The sequence below is a fragment of the Cydia splendana genome, chromosome 8 (genome assembly GCF_910591565.1).
Source record: "Cydia splendana chromosome 8, ilCydSple1.2, whole genome shotgun sequence".
NCBI lineage: Eukaryota > Metazoa > Arthropoda > Insecta > Lepidoptera > Tortricidae > Cydia > Cydia splendana.
In genome coordinates, this window is record NC_085967.1 from 17,780,888 (window position 1) to 17,794,367 (window position 13,480).

Below are 13,480 nucleotides of genomic sequence, written 5' to 3' on the forward strand. Positions count from 1 at the left end.
AATTATAGGTAACTAAATGAAATCTCTAAACACAGAGTTTTTAGTCTATACCTAGAATTTAATTTAAAGCCCGTTATGGACAAAGTGCGTATTTAAGAGAATAAGGAATAAAGGTATATTTTAGGAGCATTAATTAAATTACTTAATTATAACTTAGTTAGACTGTTTAACAGAGGCTAAAGCTGAAGTGAAAACTTTTAAGGGTAGAGGAGAATCAATGGATTACAGTAAGTACCTAATTAATAACACAGCATCTAAAAATCTACCGTTCCACATAGAACAGGCGACGCTTCCCGATAAAATTGCCGCGCGAAGTAGCCCACAGCCTGATTCAGATTGGTTTTCATACGATCAACTTCTTGGTCTTGATACGATTGATACTCCTGGTTTTGATACGATCTTGACGATAGTCTTGGTGTGGATGGCGTGCATCTCACGCACGAGTTTCACTTCGTTGGGCATGCACCAATCAGCGTGAGCGATCTTCGTATCGTCGTATCAAAATAAGATCAAAGCTGTAACAAGTTTGTTTAGTCTGAATAGAACTCCTGATCTGTGTAGACGCGCCTTGTGCGAACACACGCGTCCCTTGAAGAGGCAGGTCTACGCAGACCGAACTGCTTCGCGCTGCAAAATCCTCGCGAGGCGACTCATACCTCATTTTTGGTTTGATATTTTCGTAATTAAATGTTCGCTATTAATGCAATTATAATTCCTACTTGAAACTTTCACTTTAAATTCCGTAGTGGGTCAGTTGAGCTACAAGATGCCACTTATCCGCAATTTCCCGAACTCAAAACGGAATTGAATTAGAAACAGAGAGCTACTTGAAACTTATTCGTATTTAAATTATACGGGTGCTTTGTACCGAGGTTTTATTAGTTTTACATTTTGTTCTCTGACGTGGAAGTTGTTGGTAATAAGTTCTGTACAAGAACTTAGATTCTTAATGGCTTCTCGTGATTTAAATTTTTCCTACTTATTCTTATAATAAAATATAATGTAAAAACTTCCACATTCTAACGCAATCTTCTTAACAACTGTAATACTCATCAGTCTTTTGTGGATGCGGTTCAAAACCACAGATTATAATGGTTCCTGTAAGTCTGTAATATACGATATATCTTTCGCTCCCGTTGTTTTTTTTATTACGGCCAGGATGCAGACGACTGGCCAGATGGCTATGGACTTGGTGTGACCCTGTGTGAATAGATTCCGGTTCCTCTCACCTTCTCTTGATAATTATGTCGAGATCCTCCAGGATGTGGTTCAGCTGGTCAAGGTAGTGCTTGCCCGGGAAGATGGGCCAGAATGCCGCCCGGTGGCAAGCTATCTATAGACTTGGTGTAACCCTGTGTACATAGATTCCGTTTCCTCTCACCTTCTCGTTGATGATGCAGTCGAGATCCTCCTGGCTGGGGGAGCCCAGCACGCCCAGGATGTGGTTCAGCTGGTCGAGGTAGTGCTTGCCCGGGAAGATGGGCCGGTTGGACAGCATCTCCGCCAGGATGCAGCCCACTGACCAGATGTCTATAGACTTAGTGTAGCCCTGCGGGAAAGAAAAATGTTTTAGCATTTTGAACGCCCGTCATAAATGTTCGGTATAAAAGGGGATTGATTTCTGCCTCGGCTATGGAAAATCTCACAGAGAATTCGCTCGATGTTGACGCCCGCAGCATCGATCGCTGTACAAATATGCTTTCGGGTTAGATATACGCAGAATGTTCAGCCAAATTAGAATAAACAAACGAGCGATACTGCAGCGCCAGCGATAAAAAAAACCGGGCAAGTGCGAGTCGGACTCGCGCACGAAGGGTTCCGTACCATAATGCAAAAAAAAAACGAAAAAAAAGCAAAAAAAAACGGTCACCCATCCAAGTACTGACCACTCCCGACGTTGCTTAACTTTGGTCAAAAATCACGTTTGTTGTTTGGGAGCCCCATTTAAATCTTTATTTTATTCTGTTTTTAGTATTTGTTGTTATAGCGGCAACAGAAATACATCATCTGTGAAAATTTCAACTGTCTAGCTATCACGGTTCGTGAGATACAGCCTGGTGACAGACGGACGGACGGACGGACGGACGGACGGACGGACGGACGGACGGACAGCGAAGTCTTAGTAATAGGGTCCCGTTTTACCCTTTGGGTACGGAACCCTAAAAAGGCCGGGAGGCACTGCAGTAGGTACCATATATTTACATGAACAAATTCATGTCCTATTTTCCGTCGAAAAACTGTTTTCCTATCATAGCTTTATTTATGGAGCATTATTCTATTTTACCCTCAAGGGATTTTCTATTATCTTATTATTATTTTTGGCCATTAGATGCTTAGAAGCCATTAGGTTCTAGGTTAATAGTAGATATTATGATAGTTCTCTAACACTCATGAAGATCTAAAGGATGAATTCCCAGATGAGTTCGATATTTGAAAGTCAGCATCAAAAGTCTTGAGAAGCCAATACTTTATGTGGCGCATAAGAACTTTACCAATTTTCACATGTATATTTCTGGCGGGGTAAATCTTGCTTGGAATAGCGTAGGTAGCGGTGACGTACGCACTGACAAATCGGCGTGATCAAATCAATGTCACATCAGACGGCTATAAGTGTCGTTGGTGGAATTCAATTTCACGAGACAGTCAAGGAGAGAAGCCAAGCATTTCACCTAAAGGAATATTCTTGATAGAGTAAAAAACTGTATTTTAGATCATTTTCATCTAAAACGAAAGGGTTACAACGACACATATGATACAAGATTTTTTCGCTAACTGAATTTTCCTTTAAACTGATGCAAAAATTTCAGCTCAACCGGTAAGTAATTCAAATGAAACCTTGATTTAATTGCAAGGTTTAACCTTAACAATGTTAACACTATGAGTTAAATAAAAGCGTGTAATAGTAGTTTATGTGACTGCTACATAATGAAAGGCATTAAAATACGAGTGTGGGTTTATGAAACGAATGAAATGAGTTTCATAATAGTATCACACGAGTGTTTTAATGCCTAATTATGTACAGTTACATACACTGCTTTATCTACACACATATTATACACTTTCTATGATATATTCACTAACCTCATATTACAGCCGACATTGGGGCACTTTGCTCTCTGGCGGAACTCGCGGATATGAGATGGCGTCTCCGAAATATCTTTATCGCACATTTTACACGAAACTTTTGTTATAGTTACTTTAAAAACAACAGAACAAATTATTGTTTACTTACAAACTAATTAAAAGATAAACTGTACGTCAAATGGCGGCAAATGAAAACTTTGTTCACGCACGTCACGCATCCGTAGTTTTTTTTTAATTCAAAGACAAACTAGAGTCGGGGTCGATTACCATATCGTCCGATACCAACTTACATGCGAGATTTGTTAATATTGTATGCAATTGTCATTTGATTTCGAATAAAACGTCATCTCGACTGATATTAGAATAGGGGTCAAATCAATTTGCTTTTTTTTCAGAGATGTTCGAAATTTGAATGCATTACCAAATCGATTTTGATATAGTAATGAAGCTATTACCACATTTTCACAGATAAGAAATTTGCTGTAACCAAACAGTTTATCGTAATGTGGGCCATTATTTACGGATTTTGAAGGCATCATAGAGAGTTTATGATATGTGGGTAGATAAAAACATTTAAATACATTTTAACCGCTGCCGCTTTTACAAAATCATAATTATTGTTTATACTAAGTAATTGACAAAATAGGTGTTAGTATTTCAACCATAAAGTTTAATAACACTTATGTCGATAACTGACAGCAAAGAGTTGATGCTTTAGCTTGTCTTTTTCACGTGATAAATGCGACCATTTTGCAGTGATAGCGTTTGTGAACTAGACTGGTTCTAAAACTTCAACGAAGATTTATAGGACCTACAGAAAACAGAACGTGTAAATTTAATTAACTTTCAGAATGTACCTACTCTTTTGGGATCAATGTTATATTCTGTATTCTTACCATAATATTAGCATTAATACATATTATACTGGCATCGATTTGTAAACAAGTCCCTAAAATCAATCCTCCACGTCTTCTGTTGTGGGCTCGCTGTGCAAGGACACCAATTGAGCAAGAAGTGGAGATGGATAGGGCACACTATTCGCCAAGTGAACATAACTTCGCTTCCACTAATATCAAATGGAAGCCGCCGATAGTAGTTTGGTACGTCTCGTGCATTCGTGGCGATGTTCTGTTGAGAAGGAGCTGAATGTCGTTCGGCTGTAAGTACTGGAATGACAGAGTACTGCTGGGTATCGTGAGATGTAGCCTGAGCTCATGAAGGTCGTCTAAGACACCTCTAGGGTAAAGCATATTATTGTATACAGGATTTTTTAAGTGACAATGGGTCCGATTCGTATTTTGAAATAGACATCTATTAGACATCTTTTAGACATCACCAAGATACGATAACGATAGGTATGTTTAAGATCTAACCTGTCAAATTTGACATTTGCGCGATTCTGGAGATACTGTTGAACGATTTCCACAGGATATGACCTAGAGATCTAATTCACATCTAATAGATATCTTACTCTATCTAACGTAAAAGTGACATTGGTTGCCCGAATTGCGCTGCAAAAGAGAACTAGTTGATATCTAAACTATAACGTATCTAGAATGGATCTAGTACGTGTCGTCTCTTGTGAATATCTTGAAGTTCGAATACGGCAGAATAGATGTTTAGTTATTTTGTAATACCTACTGCTATATTAATATATAATTTGTTTTTGGTAGTTCATGTTGCTATACCCTTGCAGGGTTCATGTTGAGACTGTATTTAATCATAAGATTCTCTGTACATATGAAACGCAATAAAATATATGAGTATGAGGGGGTACCATAGAAACAACAACATTGATACCCATTAAAAGATCTAAACAAACACCTAAAGGAAAACATAAATAACAGTTTCAATGTGTGTCCTTACTCCCCAGGGACGGGATAATTGTGTAGAGAGAATCTGTAATATCTTAAGTATGTGTTGCCGGGATAAAGTCCCACCGGACGTCTCCGGCCCGGGTGAGGTCCTCCGGAAATGTACGGCTCAACTCCGTAGCTGGACGTTTTAGTACAATATAAAGGTAATTGTAAGTGGTTCATGTATATGTTACATGTCGCAAGATACTAAATATTTCAGTTATGTATTTTTGTGTTCGGCTAGAATTTAGTATAATGACAAGCGTGTAACAGGCCTATTCGGATTTCGAGATAATCACAAGATCTTGAGACGATTTAGAGATCAACTAGATCTACATTAGATATCGACTAGATGTGACTTGGATATCTAAGTCATAACTTGTCGAAATCGTTCAAGAGGACCTCCAGAATCGCGGAAACGTCAATTTTGACATATCTATCTTACAAATATCTTTAAATTATCCGTATCGTAACTTGTTGAAGTCTAGTAGAAATCTAATTCATTTTCCGAATCGAGCAGTTAGCTTTGCACAAAGTACCTGTATTATTGCATTCTTTTTAAACGATATAACAACTAATACATCCAACATCATTGTACTCTAACACTCTTAACTGACCAGATATTATGGCTATTTGCAATATTAGTTTCGAATTGTCAATTAACTGTGTGTAAGTGTAATATAGACTGGAAATGTAAATGTTGGAATGAAGGAATATTCATACAGAAGTGTTTCTAACTTTCTACGTGTCTCAATCTCGAGCGCTGAAGCCACACAAGTGACGGCACGAGTTTCTAGAGATATTAATAAGTCAGGTGACTTTAGCTAACTCAATTTGTCATTCATTGTAATATTAATTATAGACTAATCTACTAGTAGAAGCACAGTTGGAAACTAATATCTAATGTATCCTGTTCAAACATATTATAGGACTTAGGTAAAGTCGAGACTAACTCCAGATTTAATCATAAATGAATATTCTTTTTAATCTAAGCGGTAATGCAATTAGTTATAAAATAATCTTAGAACGTATTTGCTTAGCTTGTCGAATAGCAGTAATTAATTTAATGTCTGGTCTGTCTTTTGAGATTAGATTAGACTTAGAATTAGACTTAGACTAAATAGGGCTAAATATAGACGCGAAATCTGATGAAGATATTTGAAAATCTTAATTTAATTAAAACGTGAAGTGCCTCCCCTCGTCCAAAAGGGGGTTCTTTGAGGGCCGTAAAAACATCCTTTCTAACCTGACGTTTGAATAACGTCAACGTCAGATTCGGCCTCAAAATTTATCCAACCATTTGTCTTTGCGGGCTCACTTTTTATGCCTTATAATTTCAATGGGCGAATTTAATTATAAGCCTGGCTGTGGGAAGAGGTACTGCACGCAAAAAACGTGTAATTAAATCAACTATTTGGGGTTATGTAGGCCACATTTCGTATAGTCTCTACAATTTACTACGGGATATTAGTACGAGTACCTACAAAGGAACCGTAACGTACTGTACTATATTAGTGGGCCGTAAACCGCTGTGATTCAATGAAAACTTACATAACACATTTCTCCAAATTCAAAGTTCAAACTATAAGGAACTAGTTTTAACTTTGTATTCCGAGAATAACCGAATAAATTTACCGAAAGGTAATATATTCAGAAGAAACTTACCTTGGAGTTGAGCATAATTTCCGGGGCGCGATACCAGCGCGTGGCAACGTACTCCGTGAGGAAGCCGGTGTGGTCGTGGTCGGGGTCTGCCACTCGCGCCAGCCCGAAGTCGCATATCTGTACAAGGAAACACAAGGATTCGTGATATTTCTAATTTTAACTTTAACGACGACTGATTTTTAATTAGTTAAAAGTAATAGTGTTTGAACCGAGAAATTAATATACGATCAAAAGCTTTCTTTGTAATTGTATATTGTTGTGTAATTATAATCCAGTTTATAATCACTTGAATATTTTGCAAAACGAAAGTCCGAATTAGTTACACCACGAAATAATCGCGTTAAGTTGAAAAAAGCGCTCACAAATCCCAATTTATTCTCCGAAATTAGACGCTGTTTGTCAAAGCATTTCACTTTATTAAGTGACATCTTCACTTCTTCAGCTTAAAGCTTGAAGGACGTTCACCTTTTCTAGTAAGAAACTTTTAATATCAGTAAACTTTGCCTTGTGTGATATTGCCTTGCCGTGTGTGCGTTAGAAACTTGTATCTCAATACCTTCTAATAGCGTACGACGCGTCGTGTTCCCGATAAAATTCCCTAAACAATGGAATATTAGTAAAGCCTGACCAGTAATATATGATCACGCGCCATATTGCGGAATTTCATTGGAACTAAATTTTTCATAAAGTGTCATTCTATGGAACTTGCTTACTATGTAAACAAAAGTCACTAGTAAATTCATCATTCTTTGACAGTTTCTATATGGCCATTTGTTTACATAGTTAGCAAGTTCCATATAATGGGTCTCTATTGTTTCCTAAATAGTTTTAAGTCATAATGTATTGTTTATACGAATTTTCGTTTTTCTCAGAAACGCGTAACTTTTCAGGATTGCCATAAAACAAACCTAACCTAACCTATCTATAGAATAACCTTACGAAAATCCTGAAAAGTTAACGGTTTCAGTTTTATGACTAACGATACTATGACAAACAATACATTAGGACTTAAAACTTTATGGGAAACAAAGGGACCCCCCATAGAATGACACTTTACTAAGCTGAACTGTCACTACATACATGAGAATAACAACGCTCTCTTGACAATAATCATATTGTTATCCATTAAGGATGATATGAGCAAGATAGTTAATGAGTTAAGTAAAAACACGGATAGGAAGACGGATTGCGTTAGTGACAAAAATTTAATCTTAATATCGCCTGTGTTTTTCATCACAAATGAGAGTTAAAACTTTTTGCTTACCTTTATATAGTCGTCATGAAATTAAATAGTGTCATGATAAAAATGCACGAACACGTTCCTGTTTTTGGGTTGACCGTTAAAACGAGCATATTCAAATTTCCATTTAGTCGTACCGTCGCCCACACTGTTAACTGTCTATTAATAGACCTTATGCCTTTTGTAATAAGGTCCACCGTTGTACAGTTAAGAGGGTTGCTGTTTGTACTAACATTTCCGAGAGTGGCACATAACTACGGAATACTTGTCTTGGTTGCACCCTTATAATTGTAACCCTTGTACGATCCCTGATAGGAGCAGGAACCCTAGTCAGCCGTCTTAGCGCAGTTTGATCTCATAATGAGTTTGAAGTTGAAGCGTTGCTCATTCCGTTTCAGATGGACTCTAGATTAGATTAGCTATAGTGACCTAGTGCAATAGGACTTAGTTAATAAGACTCAAGTTTAAATTAACGTGGAAATGTCCTCGCTTCTGCTTCAATTCATACTCGAGTTTTTATTTACGTCTATAAGTATAAATACGCTCAAGTGTAGAATGTTACACTAAATTATCAAGTTTTATTGCTCTTAATTGTAGGATATTCTAACTAATTAAGTTCTTCGGGGGGAGTCAAAACGACGATTAGAATAATTTTCGAAAACCACTTTGAAACTGACCGCATAAGAGCAATTGGGCTGAAGAGTATAAACAGATCGTGGTTCTCTCGACGTAATTCTGACAGCTGTATGACTGTATGCCCCTTTTTATAGAGCGCCATCAAAATGTGACAAACATTATGTCAATATCTCGTCAATAACCGCGTTCATAGTACCTAAACTCGCAGCCTAGGGAAAACACTTATTGTGAATTAATTTTAAAATGCACTAATATAAAAAACCGGCCAAGTGCGAGTCGGACTCGCGGACGAAGGGTTCCGTACCATTATCTATAAAAACGGTCACCTATCCAAGTACTGACCCCGCCCGACGTTGCAAGGTAAAGTGACCGAAGTTAATTCGGTCAAAAATCACGTTTGTTGTATGGGAGCCCCACTTAAATCTTTATTTTATTCTGTTTTTAGTATTTGTTGTTATAGCGGCAACAGAAATACATCATCTGTGAAAATTTCAGCTGTCCAGCTATAACAGATCACGAGATACAGCCTGGTGACAGACGGACAGACGGACGGACCTAAAAACGGGAAGATACAGATGTATTTGTCATGCTACTTCAGTCAACCTCAGTATTATTTGTACCGAGACCGAGACGGACTGAAATAGCAAGACACGTTCGTAAGTTTCCGTGAAAATACAATGGAAAATAATTATGCACATGTACTAGGGTCGGTTGCACCAAACCTTCAGCCACCGTTAAAGCTTTCGCTCAATGTTATTGCAAGGGAAGTTCCGTTCACTGCTGTTGATCAGTCCGCTAATTGTGGCCAGCTAACTGACCCTTATATCGTCGGCGTAAGTCGCAAACCTCGTAACTCCATTTCAAGGAAATTAGTAATTGATACCTTGGACAACAATACTTATAGTCGCAAACCCCCAGAGGAGTTACGAGGTTTGCCACTTAGGCCGACGATATGTGACTGTAATTTCTGGTGATCAAGTTACCTTCAGATCGCAGGTGGTGTTAAGTAGCAGGTTGGAGGGCTTGAGGTCCCTGTGTAGGACGTTCGCCGAGTGAATGTACTTCAGCCCTCGTAGGATTTGGTATAGGAAATAACAGATGTGGTCGTTACTTAATTTCTGCAACAATAAATAACTGTTAAATAGATAATTTTCCAAATAGAGATCAATTTATATGAACAGCATGAAAAGTAGCGGGTCAGACTCCGCGTCAAAATCATCTAGGTACCCTTCTCTAATATATTTAATCAGAAACAGTACCTAATTAACGGCCCGATTCGAACTTTAAGATACGTCAATTATTGCGTCTAGAACGTTATGGATTAGATATGTTAGTGTCAAACGTGACGTTTTTGTTTAAAGAAACGTATCTAGACGTAATATTTGACGTATCTTAAAGTTACATATATATTTAACGGAGATATATTTTTTTATAAAATATGTGAACATTATTATTTAGACAGAATACCACAGAAATAAATGCGCAAGTTCTGAGCTTTATAAGATGCCGGTTGAAAATAGAAATAGCCTGCCTGTGCACGTTTTATATATTTAGATATATAAAAACCATTGAGAGAAAATGGATAAGGAAAATAGCAAAACGACACGTGCGTCGAAGGTTAAGACAAATATATATATAATGTATCCTTGTATCAGAAGCCCGAAATATATCGTATTATACAGGGTGGAACGTCACGAAAGACCTTCCCGGAAATATAGCGTCGTTTAAGTGATATATAATAGATTAGGAAGGGCCAGAATCATGAATGAAATAAAAATTAAAAATAACAAATTCACTACTTTTTAACTGTGGTGATAACCCTATACCATAGTGTGGTTAGATTAAAGCATGATAAAAGGAATCGCTGTCGGGAAAACTCGGCGATTATCAACGTTTATTTCCGAGCGTTGTGTGCATGAATGACGCATAAATATGTCAAATACTTAAATTGTGTCGCTTAACTTCAAACTCAGATAAATCCATCTGTCAGATTATGCGATTTTGTTATTAAGGAAAGGTAATAGGGTAGATATTTGTTGAGAGGGTCGAATGGATTTATCCGAGTTTGAAGTTAAGCGACACAATTCATGAAATAAGTGCGAAAATATTAAGGCGTGCTTTTCCCGTACGAGCTAAGCGAACCAGTTTCTTGAATCCATCGGAAATATAAGAAACAATGTTTTAAAATTGTGAAAAAAATATATCTTATACTTAAGGATCTGGCAGATATGTTTTGGATCTCAAAAACATGATTAGATAAACTTTGCTCGATAGAAAAAAATTCCAAAGTTACGCCTTTTTTTAACAATAAATCAATCTCAGAGCTACAATACAAACTTTTTTGACTTGTTTTTTACATAAATGTATAGGTAATAAGATAATCTAGATGATTTGGATCACTTTGTCTCGGTAACATCATTAAAATAATTTCTATGTTTCAATACCTACTAAATCCGCAACCGCCATCACTCGCGAACGCACTTACGCCCTCTTCAGTCGCGCGGCAGCGCTTGTAGAGGACGGACCTGCGTCAGTATGTTCCGCGCGGTCACGTGATTTTATCATTTACAAACAATGGGAAACAAAGCATATGAAACGTAAGACAAAGTCACTAAGTGCTATAAAAACACACTTTCTGATAACAGAAGCATCTAATACTTTACGAGGTGCTTCAAAGCGCCTAGCTTTCCTGCATCAACAGTTAAAATATTTCAGTATTTTCACTAGGTCAGCAACCAATTTCAATGTAGGTAAATAATATTATATTCCTAGATAATATAATTGTGAGTATGTAAGTATGATATATTTACAGTGTTTCACCTTTACTGATACACCTACGTCCGATCTGCAAAATGATTATATTCCTTCGTGCTCTTTGACTCCTTTGAAAATCAGAAATTATTTATTTGGATTGATACAGTGTTACGCTTTTAGTATGAGGGTGCCGAAGGCGCCCGGCTTTGGATCGCATGCAACGCGCCACGCCCGTCAAGCGTGCAAATTCATCATCATAATCATAAATTTAAATAAATATAAAATGTCAAATTGAAATAATTGAAAAAATTACCCTAATAGGCATATCGCAATACAATTATTTAAGAACTAAATACATATCACTAATTTTAATATTTGACCACGGTCGACATGAATTAAATATAATTGAGAGTTCAAGGTGCCTACAGGCAGTTCATCTTGCGCTTGGTTGTATTAGTCTTGTTCGAGAAACTGAGCACGGTGAAAAATAGAGAAAATACTCCTAAAAATACGTGTGATACCTCATTAGATTCGTCATAATGCCTAGAAAAATGCATTCGAAGCGTGTAGTAGCACACACAAAATATCAAAAGTTATAAGCAAAAAAAGGGGGAAAAAGTAGAGATCTTTAATTTCCCCAATATCTCAAAAAGTATTCATATTACGGTGCGAGATGGGTGGGGGGTGCTCGACCAAATGTCATAGAGGGCCCCAAGACAAAACAAACTGCATTTAAAAATTTTCAAAATGGCCGACTTTATTTTTTATTTTTTTCAAGTTGGTCCGAGCGCGCTGAGATTTGGCATGGCGAAAGATAGAGGCCTCTAGATTCCTATGAAAAAAAAAATTTTTGGAAAAAATCTAAGATGGCGGAAATAATGGTCATTTTAATTTTGTATGACAACTTTTAAACGGTGCGAGATGGGTGGGGGGTGCTCGACCAAATGTCATAGAGGGCTCCAAGTAGGGCTTGCAATTCGAATATTCGAATATTCGAATTTGTCGAATATTCGGCCTGTTTTGATATTCGAATATTCGGCCGCTCAGGTTTCGAATATTCGAATATTTTTTATTACTATAAAAAATCTATTTAATCCGCTGCAGTTACAGTTTCTGTGTGTTTTCCGGGTATTTACAGTGAATGAGTAATGGTAGGTATCCAAATACGAAGGAAATAATATTTTTACTGTATTCCTCTCGATAGACTTCGTGAATACAGTGAAACCTAACTCAATTTGAAAGAAAACGAAATCAAAAAGTATGTTATTTTTACGGTGCATAAGTTTTAAGTTAAAGGGTCATTCTGTTTATTAAGACTAAACCTTGCCCGCACTTATCGCAATTCTCAAATTTGATCATACCAAACCTGCCCAACTAGGTAATCTAACTATGCACCTTTAGCTGACGAATAATCCAGTAGTCAACTAACTTTTTCCCTTAAATATTACAATATTATATAATTAAGCCAACCATTAATTAAGGCCTCTGAGTGACTACAAGTTAATTTAAATCAGAAAATAATTACCTACTAAAAAAATATCTTACATACCTAGGTTTGGTTTAGATGATTAAAGTTATATTATTTCACTCAACGGCGCATTTATAATAAAAGTTTTATCTAGAAATATTGAATACGTCTTATTTTGGCGTTTTACTTGTTTTTATAAATGTGGGCATCTCATAGTAGGATGATAAAATCTAGTCAATTAAGTGGATTTCTGCAAAATATCATTAGTTTTAGCAATAAGTGAAATAAGATTTTGAATAAAACGATAATAAACCGATTTCTCGTTCTTTTTCTTATTTTTTATAATATTCGAATATTCGAATATGTCGTCAGAAAAAGTCGAATATTCGAATACCTGAAAGTTTCGAATATTTGCAAGCCCTAGCTCCAAGACAAAACAAACTGCATTTAAAAATTTTCAACAGGCCGACTTTTTTTTTAATTTTTTTCAAGTTGGTCCGAGCGCGCTGAGATTTGACATGCGGCGAGCTTGGGGGCCCAAAATTACCTTGTGAAAATAAAATTTTGGAAAAATCCAAAATGGCGGCGGACACGGGCCAAATTCAAATTTCCAAGTAGGTTAGGCGAGCCCGAAGGGCGAGCTTTAGGCTGGGAGGCCGAAGGCCGACCCCGCGGAGGGCCGTCAGGCCCGGAGCTTTATCTCGAATGTCCAAGCATCCTCCCCCCCAGTAATTTTGGGCGAGGCCGAAGGCCGAGCTGCGGGAATGACGAACAAAG

The 13,480-nt window shown here is 37.2% G+C and overlaps 1 protein-coding gene across 1 annotated transcript in view; it reads right to left on the reverse strand.

The window, feature by feature from the left end:
* Nucleotides 1-13,480, reverse strand: part of LOC134792974 (mitogen-activated protein kinase ERK-A) — a 112,367-nt gene that overhangs the window by 12,186 nt on the left and 86,701 nt on the right. Inside the window, exons 4-6 of the mRNA XM_063764466.1 lie at nt 9,465-9,599; nt 6,606-6,722; nt 1,382-1,549 (exon numbers count right to left, since the gene is read on the reverse strand). Coding sequence (XP_063620536.1) covers nt 1,382-1,549; nt 6,606-6,722; nt 9,465-9,599 — 420 coding nt within the window. The remainder of the gene's footprint in view (nt 1-1,381; nt 1,550-6,605; nt 6,723-9,464; nt 9,600-13,480) is intronic.